General features: G+C 44.6%; 1 protein-coding gene across 3 annotated transcripts; it reads right to left on the reverse strand.

Annotated features, from left to right (window-relative positions):
• Positions 1-242: 242 nt before the first annotated feature.
• Positions 243-13,172, reverse strand: POFUT3 (protein O-fucosyltransferase 3). 3 transcript variants are annotated; one of them, XM_085213498.1, is made up of 5 exons: positions 12,980-13,172; positions 10,872-11,081; positions 8,767-8,971; positions 3,810-4,645; positions 243-2,853 (listed from the first exon to the last, which is right to left on the reverse strand). In XM_085213498.1, exons 2-5 carry the CDS (start codon positions 10,950-10,952, stop codon positions 2,629-2,631), a joined length of 1,347 nt encoding a protein of 448 aa, XP_085069624.1. In that variant the 5' UTR covers positions 10,953-11,081; positions 12,980-13,172; the 3' UTR covers positions 243-2,628. The 3 variants fall into 3 exon arrangements, with proteins under 3 accessions (XP_085069624.1, XP_085069623.1, XP_085069622.1); XM_085213497.1 differs by having other exon boundaries at positions 8,692-8,971; positions 10,872-11,078; positions 12,980-13,171; XM_085213496.1 differs by having other exon boundaries at positions 8,692-8,971; positions 12,980-13,171.
• Between the last annotated feature and the right edge of the window lie 3,233 nt (positions 13,173-16,405).

The following is a 16,405-nucleotide window of genomic DNA, read 5'->3' on the forward strand; positions in this document are numbered from 1 at the left end:
AAACCAAGAAACCAATTTTAGGTTGCTCTGAACTAGCCTGTGGAAGCCAAGAACTCTGTCCTTTAGAAAAGATGCATCATGAGAGGACCTTGTGAGAGTGAGTGAGTGACAATTATCCCATATCACAGTGCACCTTAAATCAATCACTCTGGGAACTTGCCTTTCTTCTTTGTTGAGTAGTGGATGAAGGGATGTTACCTCTTTTGAAACCTGTGCTACTGTCCACACTGAATTTCAGAATGTGAGTTGTAAACCAAGAAATTTATTATTTCCTTCCCTCCTACTCCACCAAGGTAAAATGAGAGAAAACAACGTATCACAGACTCTCTGAGGTAAATATGCCTCATATCTTTAGACATATCTATCTACCAAGTGGCTTGGGAAGCTCAGGGGAAGAAGGGTTCCACCAGGGAAACAGTTTTTAAAAAAGATTAGAAGTCTTCATTTTTGCAGCTGTTGAGATCTTTAAACAATCTGGCTTAAGATTTTTGGCACCATAGAATATCATGCCAAAAAAAAGTTAGTCCCCTGTGCTGCAGATGTTCTGTGTCATCCATAGAGGAGAAAAAGAAATTGATGGTGACAGGTTGGGATTCAGCAGTTCCCTTTGAGAATGCTGAAGGATTTATATTCAGTTCTAGATCCTGATTTAGGAAAGCTTCTACGCCTACTGTTAAAACCACTTATCTGAAGGTCTGCTTTATTTGTAAAGCTTACTATAATTTGTATTGCAGGCCAGCGGAGAAAGAGTTTTAGATCTATCCAGCAGATTCTGAGTGCCACATTGCTAAAATGCCAAAAGAGAGATTTCGGTGGGATTGTTGCTCATGCAAAAGGAAGTATGAGGTCATACAAACCAAGGCCAATGCTGTATTTGTGACCACAAAACTGTTTTCTTCTGCTAGATTGAAAAATAATTAAGAGTTTACTAACTATTTGGAGAGGATCTTTTTCCAGCAGCTGGATTTCTTGGTGTGCACACTATCGACATCTTTCTTAACTATCAGACAAGTGAAAATCTGCATTTCCAGTGATGTGAAGAACTTCATAACAGTGTCATCATAAAAATGATTCTCCCTCATATGAATGACTGGAGGGAGACATTGCCATTGTGCAGCTCTTGTGGAAATGGACTTCTCCACAGATTGAATGTGGTGAAAGCTGCAACAGCTTGTACAAAGTGATAATCAGTATCACTAAGCTTTTTCCTTGTGCCTCCTATTTTATGATGTTGGTCCATGATGTCAGAGGCAGATGTGGGTGGTATGGCAGTACAGGTTGAACCTTGCCACCAATATCCCATGTGACAGATGGCAGTGGAGGGGCAGTCTGAGTGAATGGCGTCTGACATGGAAATGCAGATGAAGCAAAGGTATGGAATTTAATTCCTCCATGTGGAAAAATGACACCCATTGACATTCATCAATGCTTGGTGAACATTTCTGGAGACCAAACAATGGGTGTGAGCACACTGGGGTGCTGGGCAGTGTGTTTCAGCAGTGGCAACAGTGACACTAGGTCACCTCCGCTGGTGCAGTTTTTTATGAGCACAGCATGCAGGCTTTTATTCATTGCTGGCAAAAATGCATAGCTAATAGGGATGAGTACACTGAAAAATAGTGCTTTGTAACTGAGAATTTGCTTTATCAAATAGTGTTATTGGGCTCTTTGTATCTGTTGTAGTTTCCATGGAAATAAATAGGAGGCATTACTTTTGGAGCAACGTATATTATTCGGGTCTTCTATGCTAGAACAGGTGGGCAGTTTGCTTAAGCTTGTTTTCTTGAGGTTTTTGAAGACTTTTCAGCACCAACTGACTCTCAGTTTTATTCCTGACCTTTCAAGCACACAATTCCATGTTTATACATTACACAAAAATTAGTCCATCATCAGAAAGGCGAGAAGTCAAGTGAGACTGAGGCTAGCCCTGTTTCTGTGGAGTGGAGACATTTGTGTGCTCTGCTTATTTTAGCAGAAGATAGTGGGTAAATCTGAGCCAGCACGTTTTTCATTCAATCTGTCCCCGAACACTAACAGATGGTGCTTTCCTGTGCCAAGTACTAATGCACTTTACATTGGCATTCAGTGTCAGGACACAAAGCCCACCAAGTCCCTGCCAAATCTGCTGATGCCAGGGAAATTGATAATAAACAACTAGCCAGGGACACAGTCCCAATTTTTTCCCTACATCCTAAGCAGCACACAAGCTGTACCAGTGTAACGATGTCAGCTGTTCTTCAGCTTGTGGATGTCAGTGCAGCAAATGAAGATCCTGGACTGGGGAAGAAAGGAGTTGTGAGGCTATGAATAGGCATGTATCTGAAGACAGGGAGTGATCCATTTGCTTCACGGGCACTAGCTATGTGATTGACACTGGGCCCTAAGAATCCTGATGAACTCGTGCTAGAATGCTCAGATGTCTGAGCTGATGACAGTACAAATACATACACCTGCCATCCAGTAGCGTGGTTCTACTGCTTAGCACCTTAGACTAAACACTGAACATACTAAAGTCAGTCTTCCATGTCTACTTCCAATCCTATATACAATAAGGGAACTTTCAAAATAAAATAAAATAAAATCCATAGTTTTCTCTGAGGAGTTCACTTTGTTTTACAGTTGTTGCATTTACTCTTTGAATACAAGCATCCAAAATTCTTGAGCTGTAAAATTCCTGTTCCTTTCCACCAGCTTCCTCAGCGCCCAAGCTTCCTTCTTAGACTGCTCAAAACTTGCTATCCACATCTCTTGGAGAGAGGTCTGGCTGGGATTTGAAGAGGAGAACCGGAAAGCCTCAGGTTTGGGGCAGTTCAGATGTTTAACCTGAGCACTCCACCTCTGGGGCAGCCATCCCTGGCAACGCAGAGAAATAAAAGGAATGGGTTATTCAAGGACCCTGGCAGACAAGAAGATTAACTCTGCCATTAGTAAATTATTATAGCATGTCCGTGACATTCACCCTTCCACCACAGGCCCTAGCCATGCCCCTGCAGATGGCTGAGTGGAAACTCTCCCTGAGGTGCCCAGAATAAGAGCAATTAGGCTGACAAGAGCCAGACTCTCAGATAGAATCTGGTTGCAAACAAGCAGCATCAGCTAAGCAAACTTGAAAGACAAGGAGCTCTACTTTCATCATTATAATCAATTTTCATCTTAAATACGCACACACTTCATGAGATTTTTTTTTTTTTTTTTTGAAAGAGAATTTTTAAAAAAGCTATAAATTTGATCAGGAGAGCAGACTAGTCTTCATAGTCTGCTTCACTGAAGAGCTACCAAAGTATGGGAAAGAAATCTCTGCATTTCATCCATTTTATATCTTTTCATATTTGTATTTCATGCTTAAAGAGTGGACATCTGCATAGATTTACACTAGATTAGATAGGAAAGTCTTGTTAAATGGAATGTTTGCTCGTTTACACTTCCCTTTTCAGTTCATCCAAATAATTTCACATGCCTTCTTCATCTCTTCTCTTCTAGCTGACTAGTTACCATACAGCTCAGATTGTTACCACCACGTATTTGGCCTAATGAGTATAGGAGAGCTGCAGGGTACTACAGATGTTAACTAGCTGCATTACTGGCCACAGAAAGTTTTTTTCATCTATTCTGATAACTGTGCTCATTAACAGCTTTAAAAACGATGAAAGCATGTCCTGGCCCTGCACTCACACCTTCTGCCAACATTTTTTGACATAAGGATATACAACTCAATGACACTACAATACCAGTGATTATCAGTCAGAAAACTAATAATCAAATTTCCTAGGGGAAATCTGAACCTAGCGTCATTTTAAAGTCACAAGTACCTTTTCTTCTCTTCTGATGTTTTCCCACACTCTGTTACACACCATGCACTCAAATGTGTCAATGTAATTGTCCTGAGTGATATCTTGCACTCCCCATTTGCGTTCCTTCATTGCTGTAAGCAGCCTTGGATTTGAAATGTCTCCTTTCAGTTTCCATTCCAGGTAGGCCTCATACTCCCGGTCATTTTGATCCAGTGTTTTGATATAGTGGGCCAGCTCTCGAGGGTGTGAAAAACTAGATACCAAGATTGCACTCTTGTTGCTGGGAAGCCAGTCTATGATGCTGGGAGAACCAAAGTACACAGGTACCACTCCCAGCATCAGAGGCCGCCAGAGTTTTTCAGTGATATAATCTTCACAGATAGCATTTTCAAAAGCAAGAATAAACTTGTACTGTGCCAGTATTTTATAGAAGTTCCCATCATTCATGGCAGATGGATTTCTGAGATACTGAGGAAGGTCTCTGTTATGCAGACATTCTCCGTAAGAGTCTACTTCAATGTGGCACATCAACTCACGTACATAGCTGTCCCGGTCAGAAGGTGCATTGCAGTCAGACTGCACATACACAAGTGGTGCAAGCCGCTTCCTCAGGCTGTTCTTCACCTGCACTGGGATCATATGTCTCAAGGACCTGAGGACCTCTACGTTCTCAAGGTACTGAGTGGTCAGCGGTAGGTGAGAATGGCGGCTGAAAGTTGCAGTGTGGTTGAATAAGGTGATAGCTGGTTCATGGAAAAGTTTGTAGTTGTTTTTTGGTGACTCCTCATGGAAAATGGCCCAATCATGATGGTCTTTTCGAGGAAGGGGTAGGCTGTCTATACTGAGGTCAGTACCTAGACAAAAGCAAATGGTGTTTAGTCTGGCCTTTTTCTATCATGTCACACTGAAGGACGGTACATAGAAACCCAGTTTTCATTTAATATCAGCCCTAAAACACTGTATTTACGAGATTATAAGAGTGTTTAATTCAATGACAGAGGAGCGTTATGACAGATAGAAGTAAAATTTGGCAGCAGCAGAATCTAGAGACTAGGGACTGGTAGTTAACATTATAAGTGATTTATTTTCAGGTCATATTAATTTAAAAGCCTCTCATTTCAAAGCCACGCAAAATTTCATATTTTACTGCACGGAAGGGAGACTAATATGATGCTTAATAATTATCTGTCTATGTAAATAGGGGAACAGACAGTATTGCTTCTATCTAAGATGAAAGGAAAACGGTCACTACAAGGATGAATTTAGCTCTAGTACCAAAATAACAAAAAAGATGCTAAAACATTGGACACGGTTATGCACAAAGATTGGACAAATAAGCCGACATGCTGGAAAGACATTGTATTATAGATTTTGGAAGACAATCTACTTGGTTTATCAAACAGAGAACTAACAGATGATATTTCACAGCTGACTACCAGATAAATAAGGGAACAACGTGTGGCAGAAGACTAAATCTAATGTCAGAATTAGAGGAAGAATCAAGCCTAAATTCAAAAAGCAGACCACTGCAGCTGCTTGCACCTTACTGTAAGTACAGTAAACCTCCGAAACAACTCAGGGTGAAAGCTTCAAGTCAAACCTAGAAACATTTTCTCATGAAAATGTTTTCTCATGAAAAACATTTTCTCAGACCAGCCTTCACTGGTCTGTGCAAAACTGAATTCAAAATATCAAATCATGAATCTCAACCTTCCCCTCCCTTCAGTTGCACATCCATACAGCTAGCCTTATTTCAAGTTAAATGCAAAGCTGATGAATCACTGCCAAGAAAGACCCTCAAAATCTTAAAATTGTATCTGGCTTTGACTGAAGTACCAGCACTGGACATCCAAAAGTTTTAATCTGTACAGCCAAGCAAGGCAGTGTAAACCAAAACAAAGGTAATAGCTGATTTTGAGGACAAAACAAATCCCCTTTCTTCATAGATGACACTCTACTATCCCTAACACACTCATGAGCTTTTCTTCTCTGCTCTACACTTGGTCTCAAACTACTGATGATAATAAATAAATAAATAAATGAGTTAACAAAAATCTAACCCAAACTTCTCTTCTAAAAGCTAGTACATAAGAAGGAAAAAAACGTCCAAGGATCTCTGTGACTGTGCAAGCCTGCTAAGATGACTCCAAGAGTGACCTTATAAGATCAACAGAAGACCACACTACAGTAGTGAAGGTGGATAATAGGTGCCAAGAAAATAAATACCTCCTATAGTGCAAGACCTTTCAAAGAGCATCAGGTTTTTGTTTTGGAGTTGTTTTTTTTAAGGCCACCAAGTATGTGACTTTATTTTCCACTGAAGGGTGGTCCCAAGCTGCAGACACTAAAAAGGTGAAGTGCTATGCCACACACCAAAAAAAGAGATATTCATTTCCTCTGTTTTTTTTCATATGTTGTAATGATGAAATAAAGAAGAAAAATTAGAATTAATCAAATTCTCACAGAATTATTCATGTAGCCTATCTGGTCTTGGAAACACATTGTTCTATGAAGCTCAGAAGAGAAGCAGCAGTGTATAATGAAATGTACAGTTATTTCTCTTGCAATGGTGAGAGAGAAGGAAAATTCACTGTAGATTACTGATTCTAGTATAACACTTAGCCAATCTCAATTCAGAAAGCAGACAAAAAGCTTTTGAGCATTAAAGAGAAGATAACATCATTATGTTACCCACCTTGAGAAATAAAGGAAATGAACAAGCCTATGAGGGGATAAAGAAAGCATAGCAAGATTGTAATGACAAGCAATTTCAACTACTAGGAAATCTTAGATTTAGTGATAAAGTGCAGAAAAAAAAATGAAAGATGCTCTCAGGAGGAGTTCTACATCTTTGGAGACATCTTTCACTCACAATTCATATTCCAAGGACCCAACTCTCCAGTACAGAAAAGCTGGCCATCTTCCTCTTCTGCTGATATAGTTCTTCTCAGGAGGAATATCTCTGGAGATATTCAAGTCTCGCCTGGACGCCTACCTGTGCGACCTGGTGTAGGGAACCTGCTTTGGCAGGGGGGTTGGTCTCGATGATCTCTAGAGGTCCCTTCCAACCCCTACAATTCTGTGATTCTGTGATTCTGTGATTGGTGCAAGCAAAACTCTGTGAGTATGCTATGTTGAAAAAGTAGGGTTTGGAAACCCTCCCCAAAATAAAGATAAAACCCATCAAGTGATTGTCACATCTCAGATTCCAGAAGAGAGATTTGACAAAGTCATCGTCCACACCCACAGGTTTCCCAGGCCAGGACAGTAAGTAGAGACAAGCTGCAGAAAAGCAGCTGTTACTAGCAGTGCAGTTCTGGTAAAAAACATCTGAACCCCATTTTGCATAATGTTCTTTTCATTCTGTCATTCATTTTTTGACAAGTTCACTGACCAAATGTTAGGAGGGAATGAATGAGCTTCTTTGGAATGTAAAGCTGTGCCCTAATCTAATCTTAGCATGGGCATGCAGATGTTTAAGGTTTCTTTCACTCAGTAGGCTGTTCAGTTGGAAATTCTGGAATGCCAAAATCTCCCTTTTTGCAGGCCCACAGTTAACTGCATCTAAGGAATGGGGGGTGGTACGCTTTTCTGCGTTGACACAGCATTATTTGTCACCTTCGACACCTTTTCTTTGCAGATTCTGGCACATTGAGAGTGTTTACTGTAGTCTAAAATCAAGTAGCACTTCTGAATACGTTGACGCTTTTATATGCAGTTCAAAGAGAGCATCATTAGAAAAACTACAAGAAAGGTCTTTAGTCCAATAAAAATAATCTTTTAAAAATCAGCAAGTAAATCATGTCCTGTTAAAATAAATCATCACTGCTATAAGTGAACAGTAATTGTAATTTTACTGCTGAAGTAGGCAAACAAAATCGCTGGCAGAGACCAGAAATACCAGACTTCACAACTTTCATGTGATGCAGACCTAGCTTTCCGTGTATTTAATTGGGTCAGCTTCTCATTCCCTTGCTGTTATTCATTTGCTTTCATGCCTGACCACTGTTTTATCAGCAGACAATGGTGACCTACTTCAAGCTCTGAAAAGATCACTGATGAGAAGTTTCTGGGTTTACTGTTAACAATTCCATAAAAGGCCCCCCCTTCCCTCTATTCCCATCTCACCTGTGTCCCGAACTAATGAATGAAGATTCAGGACTCTTGTTTTGTTTTGTTTCCAGACAAAGGAGCTGAATCTACCAATTATAGAAAATTATTTGTTGTTAGTTTTCCACCTAAGGTTATTATATTTCTCTGCAATAGTATGAGGAAAAATAAGAAAATAAAGACTAATTTCAAAAGATACCTCTTCTGTGTTTTGTTGTTACAGTACAAGTAGTGAGAAGTAGTGAGGCAGCAGAGCCAGAAGAGCTCAGCAGGCTGGTCTAGCTGCCATTCCCTGTGTGGAATCAATACATTTCTTTCAGTACTTTCCTTTTACAGTCTGCTGGCAATCTCGGCACATGAGGCAAGGCAGTTGCACAGTTACCAGCGAGGGCATTATCTTAAGACAAAAGACTTGCACAAGTGCAACAAAGGCCTTGCAGAACTTCTGCTGGAGGTGATAAGCTAGAAGAGTGGAAAAAACAGCCTGATCTCAGACTCTTTTCATGACTTGGCAACTACAGGAAATGATCTTTTCTGCCATAAACAAGGAGCATGTGTGACTGGAAAGCAGCATGAGACAAGGGAACAGTCATCCTGTGGATCATCACTTTTCTGAGTACTTTTGCAAAGGTCTCTGGACCTCTGATAATGGATTCAGCACCAGGCAAAATTTAACAAAGTGAGCTGTGTAAACTTTCTTCTCCTCGGCGATTTCCACCTAGAATATTTAATGTCTAAGAGAAAATGATAGGAGGGAAAGTTTCTCCCTTAGAAAGAAACAGCTCCTTACCATAGAACAAAAAAGCTCTCGTCATCTGACTGTGCTGGTAGCTCTTGTTAATAGTAAAGAAACAAACATCCTCACCACACTGCCCCAATCTCCCTGTCTCTCCAGTCAGAGGAGACCACCAGAGCAGGATGGGGTAGTGATCTGTATCAGGCTCCATCCCGAAGTTGCTGTAAAGTTCCTTCTTCTTAAGCTGGGAAGCATGTCTCTCATCAGGCTTCAGTGGGCCACTGTGTAAGACTGCTGCTGTCTTACTCTCTGAATTGCCCAGTTCAGTGATAACCTTCAGGGGAAAAAAACAAACATATCACAGTGCATCACTGCTGTTAGCCAGAACATTTGCTTGACACATTCGAGTTCAAGCATCAAGTAGTAAGTAGGCCTCTGTAAAATTTTTATCAGCTAAAGAAGTGAATACACTTCACTGAAACACTGTCCAGGTGATTTACTTCAGAATAGAGAGAGAGCTTCAATTTGAATAGGTAAGGAAGGGGAAGTAAATAAATTTCTCTACTGAGATATGGCCATGTCACACACGATTGAACAACATAAATTCTGCTTTTTTTTCTCAAAATAAGCCACACAGTAGCTAAGTTTCTTCTAGAAATCATCTGTAAAACGAGGTCTTCATGTGCCCATGCTTCTTTATTTTTAAATCAGTGACTGAATATATCAGATGCAGATGAGTCTTAAAGAAAACTTAACTACAGCTTCATGGCTAGGAAGAAGAAAAAAAATCTGTATGCAGAGAAGTAAAAGACTTGCCATAAACCATCATTTATAAATCAAAAAACCTATGAGGAGCCTTAAAAACCCTCCACTCATAGGAGAAGCCTCCAACAGTGTCTGCCATCAGCCATGGGAGAGAAGTATCAGGCTTCAGCAGTTCTGGTATTTGTGAAATCACCACCCTTTTCTACAGGTAGTCCCCATGGTACAAGTGTCCTGAGGTGATCCCACAGGATACACGAAAGCTGCCCTTAACCTCAGCAAGAGCTTGCTGCTACCATATGGATGGCCTTTTTTGCATGTGCATCTCTACAGGCAGTGCTTAATGCCACCCTAGGAACATTACTGCAAGAGTAATGGAACTCAGACCCACCAGACAGCTTTGGCTCACAGCACTTCCACTTTTTGGATGGCTCTGAAGGAGGATATTGGAAGGAAGGAAAGTATTGTTTATATTAAGTTGGTTGGAAACATTTATCTTCCCTGATAGTGTTACTGCATGCATTCATTTTACTGTTTGCTGTGTCATTCACTCTTACTGTCTAGTAAAATACACTGGTTGTAACTAGACTAAATAGGCTCTGTGCAACACAGGATGCTGAGACAACACACACAGTCAACTGTGCAAAGTGCAGCTGCACAGAGAATACAGAAAACACTCCCACATTGGCAAGCAGACAGGATGCTGGCTGGGGATAAGGCTTATTTGTCTAGGAATCTGGTAAGATGTAAGTGCAGTAATATAAATCAAATAATCCTGTAAGTACGTACACATCACTGCTTCATGTACACTTCCGTGTTAGATGCTGTTATGTCAGAATGTCCCTCTGCTGCCATCTGTTGCACAGCAGCAAAATGTAAGGGGATATTCGTGGGAAGTTTCAGTCTCTACTGCTGTACCACCAACATCTGCCACTGGCAGGGGACAGCATTATAAAATAGGAGGCATTTGCAAGAGCAGCCCTTCCAATATGCCTCCTCATTCATTTTTTTTATTGACCATCTACTGAATTCCCAGTGTTAAGAATGGCCAATGCTAAGTCAGGCCTCTGGCCTGCTTACTGATTGCTCAGATCACTGGTTACAAGAGCCCACAAAATCCTGGTCTGCCTGCCATATCAGCCTGAGATAGGTCCAGCTATATCCCCCTGTCTCACCAGGTTAAACACACTGCCTTGAGAAAACTGAGAAGGCAGTGCTAGATGGAGGCAATGCACTATGGTGAGGCGTGGTGCACCACTTCTGAGGAACTCCTCCAAGGGCCAAGGAGCTCCCTACGTAATGTCAATTCTAGAGTCAGCTGTCATCACCAGGTCAATCCTGCTGACAGATTGTCTTCAAACATTCCTCTCACAACATGTTTGTTGCTTTTAATGATCCCTCGCATCTTCCAGAACTGTGTCACATTTTGAATATGCCCATATATATACTCCCCCCTGCCCTTGCCCCTGTACCTGGAGCAGTACCACAAGGAAAAAGAAAGCTGCGAAGCAGATGCAAGATGCCCACAGCCTCTTCCTTCTCATCCTGACCATTGTTGCACTGTCAGGCCCACAGGATGCCAAAGGTAGTCAGAGTGAGACGTCAGCAGGACCAATGTGTCTGAAGCCTTCAGCCTTTGCTGCACTGTCCCATGCCATCTTTATTCTGCTTCACAGGGACTACTGGTGAAAAAGAGTATAGCATCAATCATGAGTGCTCCTAGAGTTTGATGACCAACCTGCTGTCTACCTGCAGCTTTCTGCAGAAGTCCAAACACTGTTCCAAGCCTGGTTAACCCTTAGTTAAATCAGAAAGCAGTCTGCACAAACAGCACTCGCGCACACTGCACTCTGCCTCTGCTCAGACTGGACTTGGCCTCCTGTCAGAGCAGCCTCACATGTTCCCTCACCATGCAGGCAGTGCAGAGAGACGCTGTTGGCTCTGCCCTCTGTGAACATGCTTTACTGAGCTTCAGGTGGCAAACTGTGCTGTTTTTCAACAGGCGAGCCATGTAAGATCTCCCACCCCTTGGCAAGCCCAGGAAATTCTGCTGGAGGAGACATACAACTTCTGGCTTTGGGACTCACTATAACATTCTTCTGGGTCTTCTGTTCCCCAGCATATCACACCAAGTGCACAGAGAAAATAACTACACAGCACATAAACTCTCTCCAAATCCAGACATGTCAATGTGTAACAAGTTCCCCTTCCCCTGCAATCTACATCTGTGCTAGGTTGTCTGTCCTCAAGTGACTATTCCCCTTCAGTGACACTCTTTATTCAGTTTTCACAGATCATTTCACCATACGTTGGATGTTACTGAGTAAAATTTCCTGCTCCTGACAACTGGAAGAAGCACAAATTCCAGTTACAGGTTAAAGCAAAACAAAACAAAACAAACAAACAACAACAACAACAACAAAAAACCCACAGGATAAAGTCAAGACTTTTCACTCAAGGTATAGGATCCTATTTTGAAAATTTGGATATTCTGAATACTCAGAAAGCAGAACACTCTTTTTTAAAAAAGTAAACTGTTATACTTCTCTTTCAGTGATGTCCTTCTGGAATTTAACCCTGGCATTTCTTCTGCAAGAAGACATATGTGACTGTGTTCTCTCCACATGTGTGTACCAGCTTCCCCTGCATGCTAACCTCACTCTCAAAACTCCAGAATTCCTTCACAGAGATAGGTCCCACAGCTCCCCACCACCTCCCACACCTGTGAGGCTGGCATCTAGAAACAGAAGCTGGTCCTGATTCTGCTTCCACTGTAACAGGAGTTTGTCTCTCATCATCCAACCAACAAAGGAGCCTTTTCTATAAAGCCATGCTGGGGAAATTCAGCTCTGCATGGGACCGCTGCTTTCAAAGATTCTGTGAGGGGACTAAAGAGCATCACTGCCAGGTCAGTGCTTCTGAAATCAGGTGGGATCTTCCGGGCCCTGTTCTTTCAGTGCTTCCTGTGCTACTGCCGAATTGAGGCAAAAGGAAGGAGGGGAAGGAGCTGCACTCCGACAGCTGTGGTGGTGAAGATCCACTCGGCCACGCACCTGACGCACTCCAGCGTCAATAGTAGCGTTCACCTCCACCTCCGCATTGGAGTAGGGCTCTGATGATTTACAGAGAGCCCACCCCACCTGCCCAGTTACAAACGAAGGAATCTTCTTGATTCTAGGAAGGGGAAATACTGATAGCCCAGATTAAGGCAGAGGGGGTTTGGCTCTTGTACCTGCTCACGCCCTGGCCGCAGCGGCACAGATCTCGCACAGCTCCCGCACCTCGAACCATCCCGAGGGACTTGAGGGGCAGCGCTGGAAACCTCGTCCCACCTCCCGACGTCCTGTGCAGCGCGGCAGCCCCCGGCACGCCCTCCCAAACTTTCCACCACACCCTCTCAACCTTCCCACCGGACTCCTGCCGCCCCTCCTGACAGCCCCTGGGCTCGACACCCCAGCTCTCCCTCCCCTCCCGTTCCGTCCCGTCGCGTCCCGCATCGCTGTCCGGAGGCTGCAGCTCCGGCCTCCCCGCGCCCTCGGCTCCAGCATCCTCCGCCCGGGCGGCCCACTGTTGTACTCACCCGCCTGGTACCCCGTCGCTGTGCTGTTGGGTTGGGGGCTGTTTTGTTGCGGATCTTTGCTGGAGTTTGCTTTGTTTTGTGTGGTTGTTCCGTTTTGTTTTTTTTTTTAATTTACTTTCAGTTTGAGCCTCTGCTCGGGGCGCGCTGGGAAGCGGAGGCGGCTACTGGCGAGCGCTGCGCGGGGCCCCGCGGAGGGCGGTGCGGATCTGTGCCTTCCCCGCCCTCCGCCTTCCTTCTCTCCATCACTGAGCACCTACCCCCCGCCCTCCCAGAAGGAATTCGGCTTTTCTCGGGGTCCCGTAGGCTCCAAAAGGACCCTGCGCGCCGCTGCTCCGTGTCCGTCCTGCGCTGCGAGACATACCCCTCCGCGATGGAAAAAGAAAGGAAAGTCTGCTCCTGCAGCCGATTTCATAGCTGTTAGCACACCTGCGCTTTTTGTGGCTGGGTTCTTTTTTGATGTTTTGTTTTTGTTTTATATTATATATGTATATATTTGTTTTTACAAGACTGATGTTATTTTAGCAGCTCTCTTCAAGAGGACTTGGCTCCCGCTACGCCAAGCCAGAGTGCTGTCAGAAAAACAAATGCATCATGGAAGTTAGGAAGCCTTTGAGTGCCTACTGACCTGACCAGTCTCACAGAGGGAGAACAGCATGGTCCCCATCCCTCGAGCTCAACGCTGAGGCACACATCCTGAGCACAAACACAGCTGTACCTGTGACAAGCTGGTGCTGCCATCCATCCAGGGCATCCCTGCATGCTGTGCGTGGCCACCAGCACCCAAACAGCTGCTAGCCTGGTGTCTACCCTAATCGAGCCTCTCTCTCCCTATTTCAGTTTTTGGCATTTGCTGTTTAAAGTAAAAGGCACTTGCTCAAAAATACTGCTTGTCTAGGCTCGGGGCAGAGCCCATGTTTATGTATCCTATGCATACCTGCAACCATACATGTGTGTATAACATGGATCTACCTGACCTGTTTGTTGTCATACACAAACTTATTTGATGCAGCACTGAAGGAGAAAGTGTACAAGCATGTGAACGCAACAGCGTAACAGGCTGTCCTCAGCACAAGATGTGTAGCTGTTGGAGCAGGCCCAGAGGAGGCCATGAAGATGCTGAGATGGCTTTAGCATCTCTCCTATGAAAAATGCTGATGGAGCTGGCCTAGTTCAGCCTGGAGAAGAGAAGGCTGAGGTGAGACCTCACTGAGGCCTGTCAGTACCTAAAGGGAGCTTATATGCTGGAAGGAAAGAAACTTTCTACGTGGTCTGATAGTGATAGGACGAGAAGGAATATCTTTGAACTAAATGAGGGGAGATTTGTTAGGCGTCAGGAAGAATTTTTTACTCAGAGGGAGGTGAGACATTGGTGGCATGGGCTGCCCAGAGAAGTTGTGGGTTCCCCATTCCCAGAGGTACTCAGGGTCAGGTTGGATGGGTCTCTGCACAGTCTCATCTGGTGGGTGGCAGCGCTGCTCATGGCAGGGGGTTGGGACTGGGTAGGCTTTAAGGGTACTAACAACCCAAGCCATTCCATTCTTCTATGATACACTTCACTCCTCCTTTCCCCTAGGAATAAAATCAGAGGGTCTGATGACTTCTCTGTAATCCATTTCAGCCTCCAGGCAGGAGACTTGCTTTCCTCAGTTACCGACCACCCTTAGAAGATCCTTAGAAGCGGTGCACAAACCCCAGCAGTCCACAACTCAGACTGAAAGGACAGAAGATGATCCAGAGGGCAGCGAGGTGGCCATCATATGCTGCCAGCCCAGCACCTGAATCAGCAAAATCTTGCACCAGTTTCATCCCCCGGCTGGCAGCTGAGATTCTTGCTCTTGGTTCTTGTCCTGACACGCTGCCTCAAGGCAACACACACCTCTTGCAAGATCTCTCTTGTAATCTACGTTAAGCAGACAGAGAAGGTGATGCCAGCATAAACCACGGCAGGGGCTGGGGCAGGGGCAGGGGCAGGGGCAGGGGCAGGTTGTCCTGTGCTCATTCTGGAGGAAGCTCAGCTGAAAAACAAATGATTGCTCAGAAAGCAGAGCTAATAAACAAGAATTCCTAACATCGGTGACTGAAGCGCCCTTTGTCCATGGAGAGAGCAGAGCCTTTCCTATAGCCACCCTTGAGATACTCAAAGGCCGCACTCAGTTCTCCCCTGGAACTTTCTCTCCTCAGCCAGTCCTCAGAGGGGAGGTGTTCCATCCTTGCATTGTTTCTGCAGTCCTCCTCTGGGCACACTCCAACAGGTCCATGTCCCTCCCGGGCCGAAGACTTCACATCTGAATGCAGTACTCTGAGTGAGGCCTCACCAGCATAGAGCAGAGGGGCAGGATCACCTCCTTTGCCCTGCTTGTGACACTGCTTTTGATGCAGCCCAGGATATGGTTGGCCTTCTGGGCTGCAAGGGCACGTTGCTGGCACACGTTTGTCTGCCATCCCCAGTATCCTCAGCTCCTTTCTGGCAGGGCTGTGCTCTATCCTTTCATCCCTCAGCTGGTATCCCAGGTGCAGATCCTGCACTTCACCTGCTGCTTACAAGACACTGTTGTGAAGTTCAGCTCAAAAGTGGTTGGAAGGGGACAACACCTTGTGTGCATTTCAACCATGGAGGAAGAATTGCTAATAAGGGGGCACCTCCGTACCTCAGCATCAGTAATGTTGCAGGCCTGCTCTCTGCAGATCTGTCGCCTTCCACTCCAGTGGCTGTTGCAGTGTTTTCAGGAGCCTCAGTGTACTTTTCCCACATGTTGTTCCCTCTGGGGAGAGCGGAGGGGACCCAGGAGGCCCAGAGCAGACTCTAAAGTACCAGAAACAGAGAGGCACTTAATGGTTTTGCTTTGGAAAAGAACTTTAGGTTTTTATTATTATTACTGTTCTGCATTGTTCTTTTCAATAGTTTATTGTCTGGTTTTGAAACAAAAGTCCTCAGGGAGCACCTGGAAGGAACTTCGCGCTGAATGCCATCCCTTCTTCCCAACCAAACAAAAGCCTTCCACTTCTCTAATGGAAAGCTGCTTCTCTACCTTGTCTGGTGCTGCCTGGAAGTCGCAGGGAGCTTGGGGCCATCTGCTGCATTCCTCCTGGTTCCAACGCAGCTGCTGAGAGAACAACAGCCCCAGTCCTGCTCTCTTCCTCGGGACTTGCCTGGAGGCCATAGGGAGCTTGGGGCCGTCCACTGAATTCCTCCTATTGTCCCGGTGCAGAAGCATAGAGGACAGCAGTCCCAGTGCTTCCTTTGGCCTCAGAGCTTGGAAAGGAAGAGGTGAGAGGTCTTGGGGAAGGATGAGGATGGGGCACAGGGAAGAAGGGGTTACAGAGAGCAGCAGCTGGCCCAGAGGCTCTCTGGCTGATGGTGACTCTTCAACACCGAGATGGAAACTGAGAGCCCCTGCTGCACTGCCAATGGATGTAGTGACATCC

Source organism: Meleagris gallopavo, chromosome Z (genome assembly GCF_905368555.1).
Source record: "Meleagris gallopavo chromosome Z, MGAL_WU_HG_1.1, whole genome shotgun sequence".
In the NCBI taxonomy this organism is placed as follows: domain Eukaryota; kingdom Metazoa; phylum Chordata; class Aves; order Galliformes; family Phasianidae; genus Meleagris; species Meleagris gallopavo.